Source organism: Marmota marmota, unplaced genomic scaffold (genome assembly GCF_001458135.2).
Source record: "Marmota marmota marmota unplaced genomic scaffold, marMar, whole genome shotgun sequence".
Taxonomy (NCBI): Eukaryota; Metazoa; Chordata; class Mammalia; order Rodentia; family Sciuridae; genus Marmota; species Marmota marmota.
In genome coordinates, this window is record NW_025999862.1 from 2,108,192 (window position 1) to 2,121,277 (window position 13,086).

Genomic DNA, 13,086 nt, shown 5'->3' on the forward strand with positions numbered 1-13,086 from the left:
GGCCGGGGCAGCCAGGGTGGGGTGGTGAGACAGGGGGGGTGGCAGTGGTGGTCGGGAGCCCCACTCACAGGTTGGCTCCGGTCACATGGCTTCATTCCAGGAAGGCCAGCACCGGCCTGTCCCTCCATCTGTCCCCTGGAGGGATGCTGAGGTCCCAGGAAGATTCAGTCCTTCACTGCAAAGCCCTGGGCTCTCTCCACTGCAGTGAGAAGAGACCCCTGGGCCAAAAGTCTGGCTTTGCCAGATGACGAGACCCGAGCCAGCTGCTGGAGTGTGGGGGTGCCAGACGCCCCTCCCTGTACCTTCTCGAACCCCGGCCAGCAAGGTCTTCCCTCTTCATTTGCCTCTGCTTATCCCCCAAGGGCTGGTCAAATGCCATTGTTCCCTCCTCCAGGAAGCCCTCCCTGACCACCCAGCCTATGAAAGCCTCCTTTCAACACCAGAGGCATTTTCTGTTGTGCCACCCCACAATTGGCACCGATGATGATGGTGACAATGATGATGAAGACAGTGAACATTCCTGAGCACTTCAGAACATGCAATGCACGTTATCTTAGTCATCCCTGCAACAATCAGATGAGATTGGTGCTATACTACTTCATTTCACAGATGATGAAATGAGAGCTCAGGGAAGGTAAGCAACTTGCTCTAGGACACACAGCCAGATGGCAATACAGTCAGGATTTGATCCCAAGTAGTCTGGGTGCACAGCCTGCCCTCCAAGTACAACACCAGAGCCCTTGGAGAATGCACATCTTGGGTCACTTATGATGGGTCCCTCCATCCCACACCCCTTGCACCCTAGTATCACAGGACTGGCACATGGTTAATACTGGCACAATTTTTCATACAAGCCCTTCAATTCTTAAAGGGCCAGAGCAAAGTTGTCCATCTCTGACCCCAAAGTACAGCACTTTCTCAGAATGAATGAAGGAGCACACGTTTTAGGGGCTGGAGTTCCAGTATCTGATGTGAGGACAAGAGTCCTCAGCCCCTTTCCCCACAATCAGCCCTCCCTTGTCCCTGAGAAATGAAAGTGAATGCGTGGGACCAGGTCTGGGTGGTCCCTTCTATCACACCCTCCACCTGAGCCCCAGGAGAGGTGTGGGGGGGAACTGCCTCTGGAGGGGGCGTGTCCTTCTCTGCCTCCTGGGCCCCACCTGGATCTGGGGCTCTTGGTCTCTGAGGCAGGAGATGCTTAGAGAGCAGGAAAAGGGGACGGAGGTCTCCGGGGAGATTTATGGCTTCAGAGAGAGGGAGAGAGAGAGAGACCCAGGGCCGCGTAATGCACACAAGGGCATTCCAGTCAATATATTGACTTTCCGAAGGGGCTCTGTAAACACGGGGCTCTGGGCCTAAGCCACCTCTGTGTCTTGCTGGCAGCTGGGGCCTCTTCCAATAGAACCAGACAGAAAAACACACAACTGTCAAGGATCCGCCTTCTACCTCTCCCCAACTCCAAACTCACAGACAGGGGGGAAACCAGCCAACCAGGACCCAGAGAGGGAAAGGTACTGGCCCAAGGTCACACAGCACAGTGAGGGCAGGAATGATCTTTCCTCCTTGGCCATGGGCTGCTGGGCCACACCACTCTCCCTTCAAGGGCTTCCATGCTAACAGTACCAGGGGTTGCTATGTGCTGTGCCATGCTGAGGGCTTTATGGTACATCAACTCATGTACCTGAGGGCAATCCTATGGCGATAACATTGGCACCCTCATTTTATAGATGAGTAAACTGAGGCACACAGCATTAGGTGAGCCACCTGAGGCCACCGGGTGATTGCGTGCCAATGTTGGGAGGCTCCATTGACCACAAAATCCCAGTTGGCCTGTGCTGGCAGCTAAGGCCTTGGGGCACAGCCTCGGTGAGGAGGGGCTCAGGACTAACAAGGGGTGATGACCAACGTGCCTCCCCTCTTACAGGCCACAGAGGCCCCCTTGCCTTCTTGCCCTCTCTGTGTTTGGGAAGGCAGGGCAGAGGCAGAGACACCTTCCAGGCCTCACCCCAACACCATCCCGAATCACGCCTACAAAGTATCTGCTGGGTCCCCTCCACTTAAGGCCACTGAGAGACTGAAGAATAAGAAGCTCTGACCTAGGTCCCAGCCCATGGGGCCAGCAGGAGCTGAGGGGGCACATCAGTGCAATCCAGAATGCCAGGAGTGGAAATGGGGCCACACAGTAGTTCCCCAAGGAGTGCCACCCCAAGGTGGCAGCCAGAGTGGATGCTGACAGGGCCACATTTCCTGAGAGTGGGGCAGGTGGGGATGGCATCCCAGCTCTGTGCCCCAGCCAGCCAGCCCCATCCCACCCTCTCCAGGAAATGTTCTTAGAAAGACCAGAAAAGGACCAGACACAGTATCACCTGCCTGTAATCCCAGTGACTTTGGTGGCTGAGGCAGGAGGATTGCAAATTCAAAGCCAGCCTCAGCAATAGCAAGACCCTAAGCAACTCAATGAGACCCTGTTTCTATATAAAATACAAAATAGGGCTGGGGATGTGGCTCAGGAGTCAGGTGCCCCTGAGTTCAATCCCTGGTACCTCCACCCTCAAAAAAGGTCCAGAAAAGGAGAGAGTGGCCGCTGGGGCGCGTCACCACCCCCAGGAAGCCCTGAGACTTAGATGGTTTTACTCTTCCTACAGGAATTGTCTGTTGCCCTCAGGTGACACCTGAGACTCTCTGAATGTCATTTAGCATTTCTGGAGTGGACATCAGCATCGGACCAGAGCCAGAGCCGCTGTGGCTTTGACTAGGGCTCCTGTCCTCAGCATCCTAAGTGAGCCTCCGCCTCCCAGATGGGGTTCTCACAGGGACAAAGTGAGTCCCACCTGTGACAGAGTTTTGTAGACTCCATGCGTCTGTTGCTGGGGCTGCTCCTGAGTGACACAACTCAGTCAGCGGCAGTCCTCAGTGGGGACAGAACTAGGAAAGCCAGGGAACCCTTCTGTGACCCAGGAAGGACAGGGGGCCCAGCACGCAGCTCCTTCAGTTTCAACTGCTTCCCCCAGGGCCTGCCAAGGTGCTGCTCGCCCTCAGAGAGCCCACCCCCTCAAGCTCCACCATCTCCCTTTCTAGAAAATTCTATAGGAGATCTCACTGCCCTTCTCTCCTTCCCAAGGGAGGTGAGCCTCCAAATCTCAGCCTCTCCCACTTATCTGGCAGGCCAGCAGGGAGCCGAGTGCGGAGACCCCATTCCTCTTGGGGCAGGAGCCCAACTCCTGGGTGGACTATGGCCCACCAACCTTCCTTCATCCATTTACAGCACCAGAACCATGCTCAGGTAGACTTGGGGGGGCGGGTGGTCCTGCCCTTCCAACAGCAAAACCCGGGACAAACCCTGCTCCCTGCTGGAGGGCAAATGTCCTGGGTCCCATCCTGAAGAGGAATCCCCAGCAGGACGTAGTGGATGGAGCTTCCCATGCCTGGCGGTGACTCACTGTCCCCACTTTACATACATCTATTTATACACAAACACAGCACAGCCTCCCCCACACACCCAAACACACACACACACACACACACACACATCCTCCTGTACAGAAGACACAGACCTCAACACACCCGCCTACTGCACCTCACCTCCACACACACCAACACCCCAGAGCAACAGGTCCTGCCCACCCCTCCACCCTCCTCCTAATTCTCTCTCTCTCCTCCCCCCCCCCACACCCTCACACCCCCANCGCGGGGGCGCAGCGGCTGGGGCGGCTCTGGCCTGTCACCCAACTCCCAGCGAAGAGCCGCAGCTGGATCCGGGATGCCAGGCTTCTCCCCAAAAGCCCTAGGAGGGGGTCCCCATCAGGCCCCAAGGGGCAGGAGCGGGTGCCCCACACCCGACTCAGGAGTCCAAGGAGCAGTGCCAGAGCCCTTCCTCAGCCCGGAAAGGGCTCTCCTTGTATTATTCTAATTACAGTATTTTAAATTTCCTTTAAAAAAGGAAGAAACAAAAGCACAGAATGCATTGGTTTCGATTCATTTCGGCTTCCCAGCTTTAATGACTCCATTTGCGGAGGCTGTTTAGGAAACTGGGGAGGAGGAGGAGGAGGCCAGCAGAATTGCCAGCTCAGGCCTGGGCCTCTGGCTTTCTCCGCCCTTCTCCCTGGGGGCCATCTGCCTAGGCAGCAATTTCTCTGGGCTCAGGGCCACCAACCCCAAGTCCCTGCCTAGGACCTGTCCCTTGGCCCTTTCCTGTAGGCCTCAGCAGGCTTCAAGTTGTCTCTTCCACCCCAACCCAGGTCTGAGGTTCAAAAGATGGCACTGGAGCCTGCAAACCCTACAGAGACCTGTCCATTGGAAATCGCTAACCATGTTCTCCAAGCAGTTGGGATGGAGGGGATCAGCTTATCCCATGCCCATCCCCCAAGTGCTAGGCAGCCTACACACATGAACAGAAACCCTGGTGGCTCAGGGTGTGGGCCTGATAGATAGGAATGGGTGACTATCTCATTGCAGGAAAAAATCCAGGACAAAGTGGGCTGGGGAAGGTTGGACTCCCAAAATGTCAAGACAAAAAGTCAAGACACATTCTGTCCCCAACTTCACAAAGAGACACAGAGCTCTTAACTGTGAAGAGCTGCAGTCCTGGGGAGCTTTTACCTTCCCCAGGTCAGGCTGGGCACTAAGATCAGTGCTGGGGACTCCTGTGGTGCTACACAGGAGCACTTGCCAGTCCTGAGGCCTTGCTCCTGACCTTTGGCCTGGTTCCATCCCTTGTGGTTCCAACTCTCCAAATGCCCCTCTTTCCCCAATCCCGACGCCAGTCCCGGTCTAACTCAGCTGCCAAAGCAATGTCCCCTGCTGTAGGTGGTGCCTCAATTTTAGCATCTCAACCCCAGACCAACAGTGAGGTGGGAAGAAGGAAGGAGGCAGAAGCACTAGATTGAGGTTTGTGGGCCTGAGTGCAAATCCTGACTCTGTCCCTGAGTCCCAGTGTGACCTTGGGCCTGTCCCAAAGCTACCACAGTTAAATTAGTGGATTGGACACAGGAGGATTTTTGATCCTGCAGAATTCTCAGTTGGTTTGGGGGAGGGGACAGAGCCTGAGGATAGTGATTACAGCAGAAATTCCTCCCCTCTCCCCTGCAGTGGTACTTTCACTTTAATGAGAAAACCCATTAAGACACTTGATTTTCCATTTGTTTAAGTGAGATGGGTGCTTGCTACAGTGTAGAGGGAGATAAGGACAGGCTGCACACACACCACGTGTGCACATACACCGTGCACACACACACTGTGTGTGCACACACTGGCACATAAAGCTAGACACTAGGAAAACTCTGATTAACTGCACCTTCAAAAGAAGTATTATCAAGACACTCCGACTCTTCCCCAACCATCCCAGCCAGAGGCCCAGGAAAAGTTCATTAAAAGCTCGGGAAAGGTCGGAAGTGGTGGTACACACCTGTGATTCTAGTGGCGCAGGAGGATTGTGAGTTCAAAGCCAGCCTCAGCAACTTAGCAGGGCCTTTCTCGGAGAGACCCTGTCATCATTAAAATACAAAAAAAGGGCTGGGGAGGTGCCCCAGGTTTCAATCCCTGGTGCTCCCCCCACCCTGTACTCCCACCCTGCGCCAAAAAAAAAAAAAAAAAAAAAGCTCTGAAGGGGTGGAAGAGAGGAGATTCTTAAAGCCAACTAGAGCATTGAGTGGCCTCCAGGGGCCAGCCACTTGCTGACATCTTCTTCTAAGGTTCCGGGGGTCCTTTGGTTCCTGTTTTGATTTCTCTACCATCAAACTTTGTGGCTGGAAGAAATTCTCTGTGCTGAAAAGGAAGCTCATTCTTGGGATGGGGTTGGGGAGAGGAGAGAGGCGCCTGCCACTTCAAGGGAGCCTGGGTGCCCTCAGGAAAGAGCCCTCTGTAGGCCTGGCTTCCCCTGCCTTAGTTTGATAGGAGGCTCAAGGCAGCAGGGTAGATGGGGATGGAGGCGGGGCCTGTGTGGCTTGAATCAGCCTGGCTACTGGACAGGGGCCCTTACATACAAGGCCTGCAGTCTGTGTAGAGTGAAGGCAAAATTTGGGCAAAACCAACACTTGGGACTTGGTTTTCCCCATCAGTGAAATGGGACTCATGAGAGATCCATCGCAAAACCCAAGCAACACTCTGAGAGAAAGATGTTCAGTGCTCTTGGCATTGGGGGGAAAGGCTGTGTAGGAGGAAGGGCCATGCTCTACTCCTGAGGCAGGTTTCTAAGGGCGGCACATTCTGGGCAAAGGGAAGGCTGCAGGCCGAGCCCACCAATTGGCCCCTCTCCAGGCTGGTGGGCAGACAGCCCCTGCAGCGCTAAGTAATGAGCACGATTCCAACAACGCTTCTCCTCGCTAGTAAGAAATCAAAGCCGGGTATTAGAGGCCATTTCTGTCTGGGCACGGTTCGTGCCCAAATCCATCAAAGCCCCGGGCCTGGGGTTTCTTCTGGGGAAAGAGGGGCTGGATGCTTTGTTAAGCAGAAAAGACAGGCCACCTCCAGCCTTCCTGGCCCAGCCCACCCACCCGGAGAACACCAGGTCCACCAGTCTTGGCTCTCTCCTGGCGGAGCCCTCACCCTCGGTAGCCTTGGTATTTATTCCTGATCCCACTGCCCTGCTGGTACACAAACAGCAACCCTGCCCATGTGCCACTTGAAGTCTTCATCTTACCCTTCAATCACCTCCTCAAACACCCTTAAACCAGAAACCAACACCCCAAGCCAGCACTCCCACAGCTAACTGCACCCTTTAAAGCAAGGTTGGTCATTCAGCCGCCTCCCTCCCCCCTTCCCCATCATTACCTTCAAACTTCAAAACACTGCTTTAAATACCAGAGTCTGCCCAAATCATAATTAACTTGGATCAAATGGTTGTGTGTCGTAACTTTTCAGCACACAGCTTGGGGAAAAAAAAAAAAAAAGGTGGGGGATGTGCTAAAACCAAGCCCTCACTCCTGGCCGTGGGAATTATTAATTCCAGAGTGAGGGATCTTTAGCTATTGGGGAGCAGAGGAGGAGAGCGGATGTCAACATCACAGCGGAAAGGGGGGGGGGGAGCTGCGTCATCGCGTCCACTTTCTGCTCCAGTTTTCCTGCCTGATTCTCAGCTTCAACTCAGAGAGGAATCCGTCGGTGAAGATTGTCCCCTCCTGTCCCCACCCCTTTCCCAGAGTGGGCGCCTCGGATTTAGAGCCAGTCCACCTGCTTGGCTTAGGGTACCAGAGAGGATGGCTTCAGTGCGTCCATCGCCTCCCTGCCTAACCTGGAAGAGTCAGTTCACTTGGCCACGCCAGTCCCGCTACAGGGCGGGCGAGACACGTACACATCAGTGCAGGTCGGGGGTTTTATATCAGGAACCCACCAACCCCCTTAAGGCATTTTCCTGGATCTGGAGCAGGTGCTGTACCGAGAGGCAAGCGCACCTGGTCTGTTCCCTGGACAGCAAGAATGTCAGTGACCCATTTAAATGGAAACTCAGCAGGATCTCTACCTACTCCCGCCCTCCTTCAATACACATACCAACACCCGAGGCGGGGGGGACTTCCAAACCTGCGAGCCCACCATCCCCGGAAAGCTGTGTGCAGGATTCAGCCCCTCCCCCTTCAATAGCCAAAGCCCTTCGCTCCGGCCTCCCCGGTTGGCGGAGCGCATCCTGCGCTTCCCGTACTGGGCAGGACTCTCGCTGCCTCCCTCTGGTCTGCAGATTCCAGGCATAGGAGCCTGGGCGAGCTGGGACCTGGACTAGGAAGTTGCAGGCGAACGGCAGGGCGCACACCTGGCCCGCGAAGCGACAGTTCTTTTTCCGCGCCCTCGCCGCACGCTGGAAGGCAGGAGTCCCTTGGAGGTGGTTCCCCGCGGAGGCTCTGATCCCGAATCAAGGGGAAAGGAGCGATCCCTCCTAGGCGGGAACAGGAAGCTTCCGACTTACTCTAACCCACCCCTGGCCAGCGCCCCCAGTGAGGTGGCTGCGCCACCTACCACTTTAGTGGGGCAGAAAAACCAGCGTTCTAACTTGGGCACCCCTGCCGCTTTCCCAGTGCACCCAGACTCTACCAAAAACCACCTCAACTTTGGGGATGAGCGCAGTGAGACGCCAGGGTCCTTTCGTCCCCAGCCCCGAAGCCGGATCACTCCCTACCTGCTTGGCTCAGCCTCGGGTCCCAGCAGAGTAGCAGCGCCAGCAGCAAAGCGCCCGGCGTTCCGCTGCGGGCCCACATGATCCCGCGGCCCGGCTCGGGTGCCTCTCCCCCAGGGCTTTCTCCCTGGCCCCAGCCTCGCCGCCGCCGTCTCCGCCGCCGCCGCCTCCTCCTCGCCGTCCTCCCCGGCGCCGGGCCGAGCCAGCCCGTGCCCTCGGTGGGAGCAGCGGCAGCCACGCTGCGCGGAGGGCCGNGCCAGGCTCCGGCGCGCCCCTCTTTGCGCTCCTGCGGCTCCGGGGCTCCGAGCGGCTCTACGGGCTCCGGCGCCCCGGCAGAGAAGTTGCGCGACCCGAGGGGAGTGCGCTCAGTGGCGCTCGCAGCGGCCGGCGCCGCGCCGTCCGTGTCCCGGAGCGCGCCTCTCCGCGCCCAGCCACTCCTAGCGGCCCCGGCGCCCTCACCGGCCCCCGCCGCCTGCCACAATGCCCAGCAGCCGCTGAGAGTCTTAGAGTCAGCCAGCTGAGGCGGGGACCGCGCGGGGCACGGGGCGGGGCCTGGAGGGCAGGGCGGGGCCGAAGGGGGGCCCTCGAGGGGGAGCCCGACGGCCCTCCGCGTGGCCAAGCAGAGCTGGGGGTCCCTCAAGGGAGGTCCTCGAGAAACGCTGGACCCAGCGCATTGGAAAACCTGGCTGCTGGAAGAGGTCTGGAATCGGAGTCCACCCAATTTTCGTTTCCAAAATCTGAGCTAATGTACCTTCACGCCTTCCTTTAGTTTGGCTATATGTCAGCCTTCGCTTCTGATGATTAAACTCTGGACTCTCCCTTTTTGCATGGTCTATGCCTTCCACACGTGGAGGTCTTTACAGAAGAGGCTTCCTCAGACCTCAAACACCAAGTCCCGGCTAAGCTGGGGCTTAGAACTGTGAATGTGGGCACCTATTAGGATCATCCTGGTGGGTCCTACTTTTCTATATGATCTTTGGCAGACCTGTTTGCCAGACCACTAGGAACCCCTGTGGCATCTGATCCTAAAATTACAGTGTGTGTGTGTGGGGGGGGGGGGTCGTGGGGAGCGCTGTTTGCTGCTCAGTGCAAACTTGAACTCTCCCTTACCTGTGTGACTGTGAGTTACTTAACCATTCTGATGTTCCCTTCATCATGATCATCTGTAAAACGGAGAATAATGTTAACTATTTCACAAGAGAATGTAAAATTGAATAAGGAGAGACAGATAGATAACAGAAACTGCTATGCGAATGTCACAATCTCTTTCTAAGATCATCCCCTCCCAGCCAGTCTGATTCTTGGGGGGAAAGTCATGACCTCCCAAGAGTGAGGTGGGAGGTCAGGTGAGGTTTGACACATGGGTGGTGCCTTAGGATTGAAACCCAGAGACACAGGAGTGGATCAACACCACCAGCAGAGAGGTCCAGTGTGCCAGGCCCAGGACTAAGCACTTTATATGTATCATCTCAGTTAATTTTCATAACTCCCTGAAGCAAGAACTATTTTACATATGGGGGAACATACATATGCTCCATTTTACAGATGGGGGAACTGAGGCCCAAAGATGTAAAGTCATTTATTTGTCCAGCTGCAAATGGTGAAGCGAAGGCACCATGGGAGATGGGGCTGGGAAAAAACCTTCTGAGCCGGGCTCCTCCTCCTGGACACCCTCTCCAGGGGCTGGATCAGTTCTGAGAAGGGGCTAGCAGCCAGCAAGCTGGTCCCCCGCTGCCTAGTCCTGAAAGAGATTTCCCTTTTCCCAGAATCCCTCCTCAAGTACAGGTGTGGCCTGCTTCAGGAAAGTGTGAGAGGAGTCAGGGAGGTCCAGCCAGGCCCGGGAGGGTGGGCTGCTGTAGGGGCCAAGTGTCTCAGGAGGGATTGGAGGAAGAAGGGCTTGGGGCCAGGCCTGCCGACTGGAAGGAGATCAGGCAGAGAAGCAACCAGGACCTGTCCTATCCATGTCCCCAGAGGGAAGATGAAAGATTTGCCCCAACACCTCCTCCCCTCCCCCACAGTCTGGGGTCTGGAGCATGGGGGGGGGGGACACGGTGCTTGACTTCAGTCTACCTCTCCAGTCCTATGGCTGGGCACCCAGGATCAGGAAGGTGGATATGGGTGGAGTGGGACTCTCTGGGGAAGGACTTTGGTCAACTGAGAAAAGCCTCTGTAGGCCAAGGTAGGCGGGTTATTTTTAGCTTGGCCTGGAACAGCCCAGGCAAGAACAGTGGATGAGAGCCCAGAGCGTCACCGCCCCACCACACCCAGCCCGCTGCAGCCAGCCACACGCTGCAGGCACACAGCAGACACACGACCCTAGACACAGTCCCAGGCACACCCCCAGACACACCTACAGGAGCAAACATACTACAGAGACATGCAGGTGCACAGTGAGCTCCCTCCGAGGAAGGGCACGTGTACAAATAGGCATCCGACCACAGAAACACCCACGGCCAAGGACATGTGAGTCAAAAAAGCAAACACACAGGCACACACATCTGAGGACACCAACAGCACATGACTCTAAAGACACATAGGTATTTAGCTACTTATGTGCCGCCAGGAAATAAACAGGCGTGACCCAAGACCCACACCAGTTCATCATCCACCGGACACAGGTGCATGGTCAAGGACACTGTGCCGGAGAGCCCAGCCAGGACCTCAGCACAGCCATGGCGTTCAGGGACTATAGGCGCCACCTCTGTCCCAATCAAGGCCAGTGGGATATTGGAGACTTTTCTAAAAAGTTGCAGTCCTTGGAACTTTGTTGTTCAGGCTGTGACTTCCACACCAGCCCAAGTATCAGGTTTCGTGGCTTTGTGTAATTCCTGCCTGGGAAGAAGGGGGAGGGGCAGCAAGCAAAGGCAGAGCAGTCATTTTCCTGTCTCCTGCCAGACCCTGTCCCACTTTCCTCTTTCCACTCTGGATATATGCTTACAGAAAGTCCTGGGCTCGCCTCTCCCTCTAGGACTCCAGCATGGAGCAGGGAATGTCCCCATTATACTCCAGTGCCTCTCCAGTCTCAGGGACCTCCCTTCTCCAGCCACCTGCCGCCCAGCCACACTGCAGGTGGGGCTCCGCCCTAGCCCAGGCCGGAAGAGCACCACAGGGAGTCAGACTGCCCAGAGTCACACCTCCACCTCCCAGGACTGGGGAATGGCAAAGCCCCCTCTGCTGGGGTGACAACTTCAGAGTAGCTGTGTTAGGACTTATTCCCCAACCTGTGCCCTGCTCACTGCAAAGACACTGCTGTGACTTAAGCAAGAGAGTGGCTGGCACAGGAGCTGCTGGAGGGCGGGGGCTCTGACTTTCCTGTTTACTGTGTTGTATTCAGTTCCAATCCGACGGCACATAGTAGGGATGTGGTTGATACTGATTGAGTGGATACATGAATGCATTGGCCTCCTTGAGGCTGGAGGCCAGCAGCCTCTGTGTGATACCAATGCTTTGAAGTCGGTTCCAGAGCCAGTTCTGACCCTTTGCGGAGCCTGCAGACCCTTCCAGGGGTTACTTTCATTTCTTCCCAAATCAGAAAAGAATACAGGAAACAGAGAGATCTGGAATCTGGAGTCAAACCCACAAGAGTGGCCCCAGCTCCAGTCGCTGCTCTTACCTGCAGGGAGAGCAGGGGTCAGTTAGGGAACCACTCCAAGAATCCGTTTCCTCCATCGTAAGATGCAAATAATAACTGCCTCATAGGATTAAAGGAATATGCATAAATCCTCTAATCTAGCTGAATAAAAGCTACCTATGTTAAAATAATTATTTTTTGAAAGCAACTGTAGGGGCTCCCTGCAGGAGCGGCTGGAGATCGGGATTGGCGCCTCGCCCGTCGGCCGTTTCCGGCAAGTGCCACTAGGCGGCGCGCTGCCGCTTACGCCTCCCCAAGGCCACCGCAGTCTTTCTCCTAATGCCGTGGGTCTGGGGAGAACTGTCCCCAGCCCAACCCTGCCTGAGGACCGCCTGCGACAGGGTTTCCGCCCCGGGTAGTCAGGGAAAGAGGATTATCAGACTACATGGTTTGCAGGATCTTGAGTGGGGAGGTTTGGAAATGAGCCTTGGTTGACCTGCCCAGTGAAGAACGGACCCCAGATGCCTAGACCCCGCAGAGGGCAGGTGTAGTAGGGTTGAAGTCCTTGGTGACAATGTTATCACAGCTAATGATGAGCACCATCGTCTGCATGCAAGGTTCTGTCTTAAATCCTCCACACGATGGTGTGATGGTGCGTGTGATGGGAACCGTCTCGCCCCCATTCACCAAATGAAGGAAAGGAGGCAGGGACAGGCCCCCCCGCCCAAGGTCACGCACTGCTATTAGACGTCGCAGTGGAGACTCGTATCCAGACGGAATGGATCACAAGCTGGTCTCATTTTTTTTTTTAATTGAGATAAAACTTACATAACACAACATGTACCATATTAACCATTTTAAAGTGCACGATCCAGTGGTTTTTAATATACTCATGAGTTTTACAGTCATGCTCACTGTCGAATTCGAAAAGATTTTCATCACCCCAAAAAGAAACCCCACGAGGTTAAGCAGTCACTCCCCCGCCCCTGACAACCACTAATCTACTTTCTGTCTCTATGGATTTGCTTCCTCTGGATAGTTCATATAAATCAAGTTATACAATATGTGGCCTGGGTCATTACACGTGGACTCAGCCTCTGCTAAATCTTTGACAATATTCCTTCTCCAGCCTGTCTTCCCCTATCTTCTCTCTGCCCCTCACGGGAAGGCCTTCTCCTGGGTACTCAGCAGTTAGTCACCAAAGCCTGAGGTCAGGCAGATTGGAGTTCAAATCCTGTCTCTATTTTGGGCAATTTATTCATTGTCTCTCAATTCTTTTTTAACTGGTGTTAATTTATAAAAGGTAACTGTTTATGTTAGAACACTTTTGGATTGACAGAAAGACTACAAATATTGTACAGAAAGTTCCTACGGGCCCCTGTGCAGTCAGTAACCTTTACTGTAGTGTGCTCAC

General features: G+C 55.2%; 1 protein-coding gene across 1 annotated transcript in view; it reads right to left on the bottom strand.

Moving 5' to 3' along the window:
- Positions 1-8,592, bottom strand: part of Unc5b (unc-5 netrin receptor B) — a 74,570-nt gene extending 65,978 nt beyond the window's left edge. Inside the window, exon 1 of the mRNA XM_015500526.2 lies at positions 8,105-8,592. Within this exon, the coding sequence (XP_015356012.1) occupies positions 8,105-8,183 (79 nt within the window). The 5' untranslated portion in view covers positions 8,184-8,592. The remainder of the gene's footprint in view (positions 1-8,104) is intronic.
- Between the last annotated feature and the right edge of the window lie 4,494 nt (positions 8,593-13,086).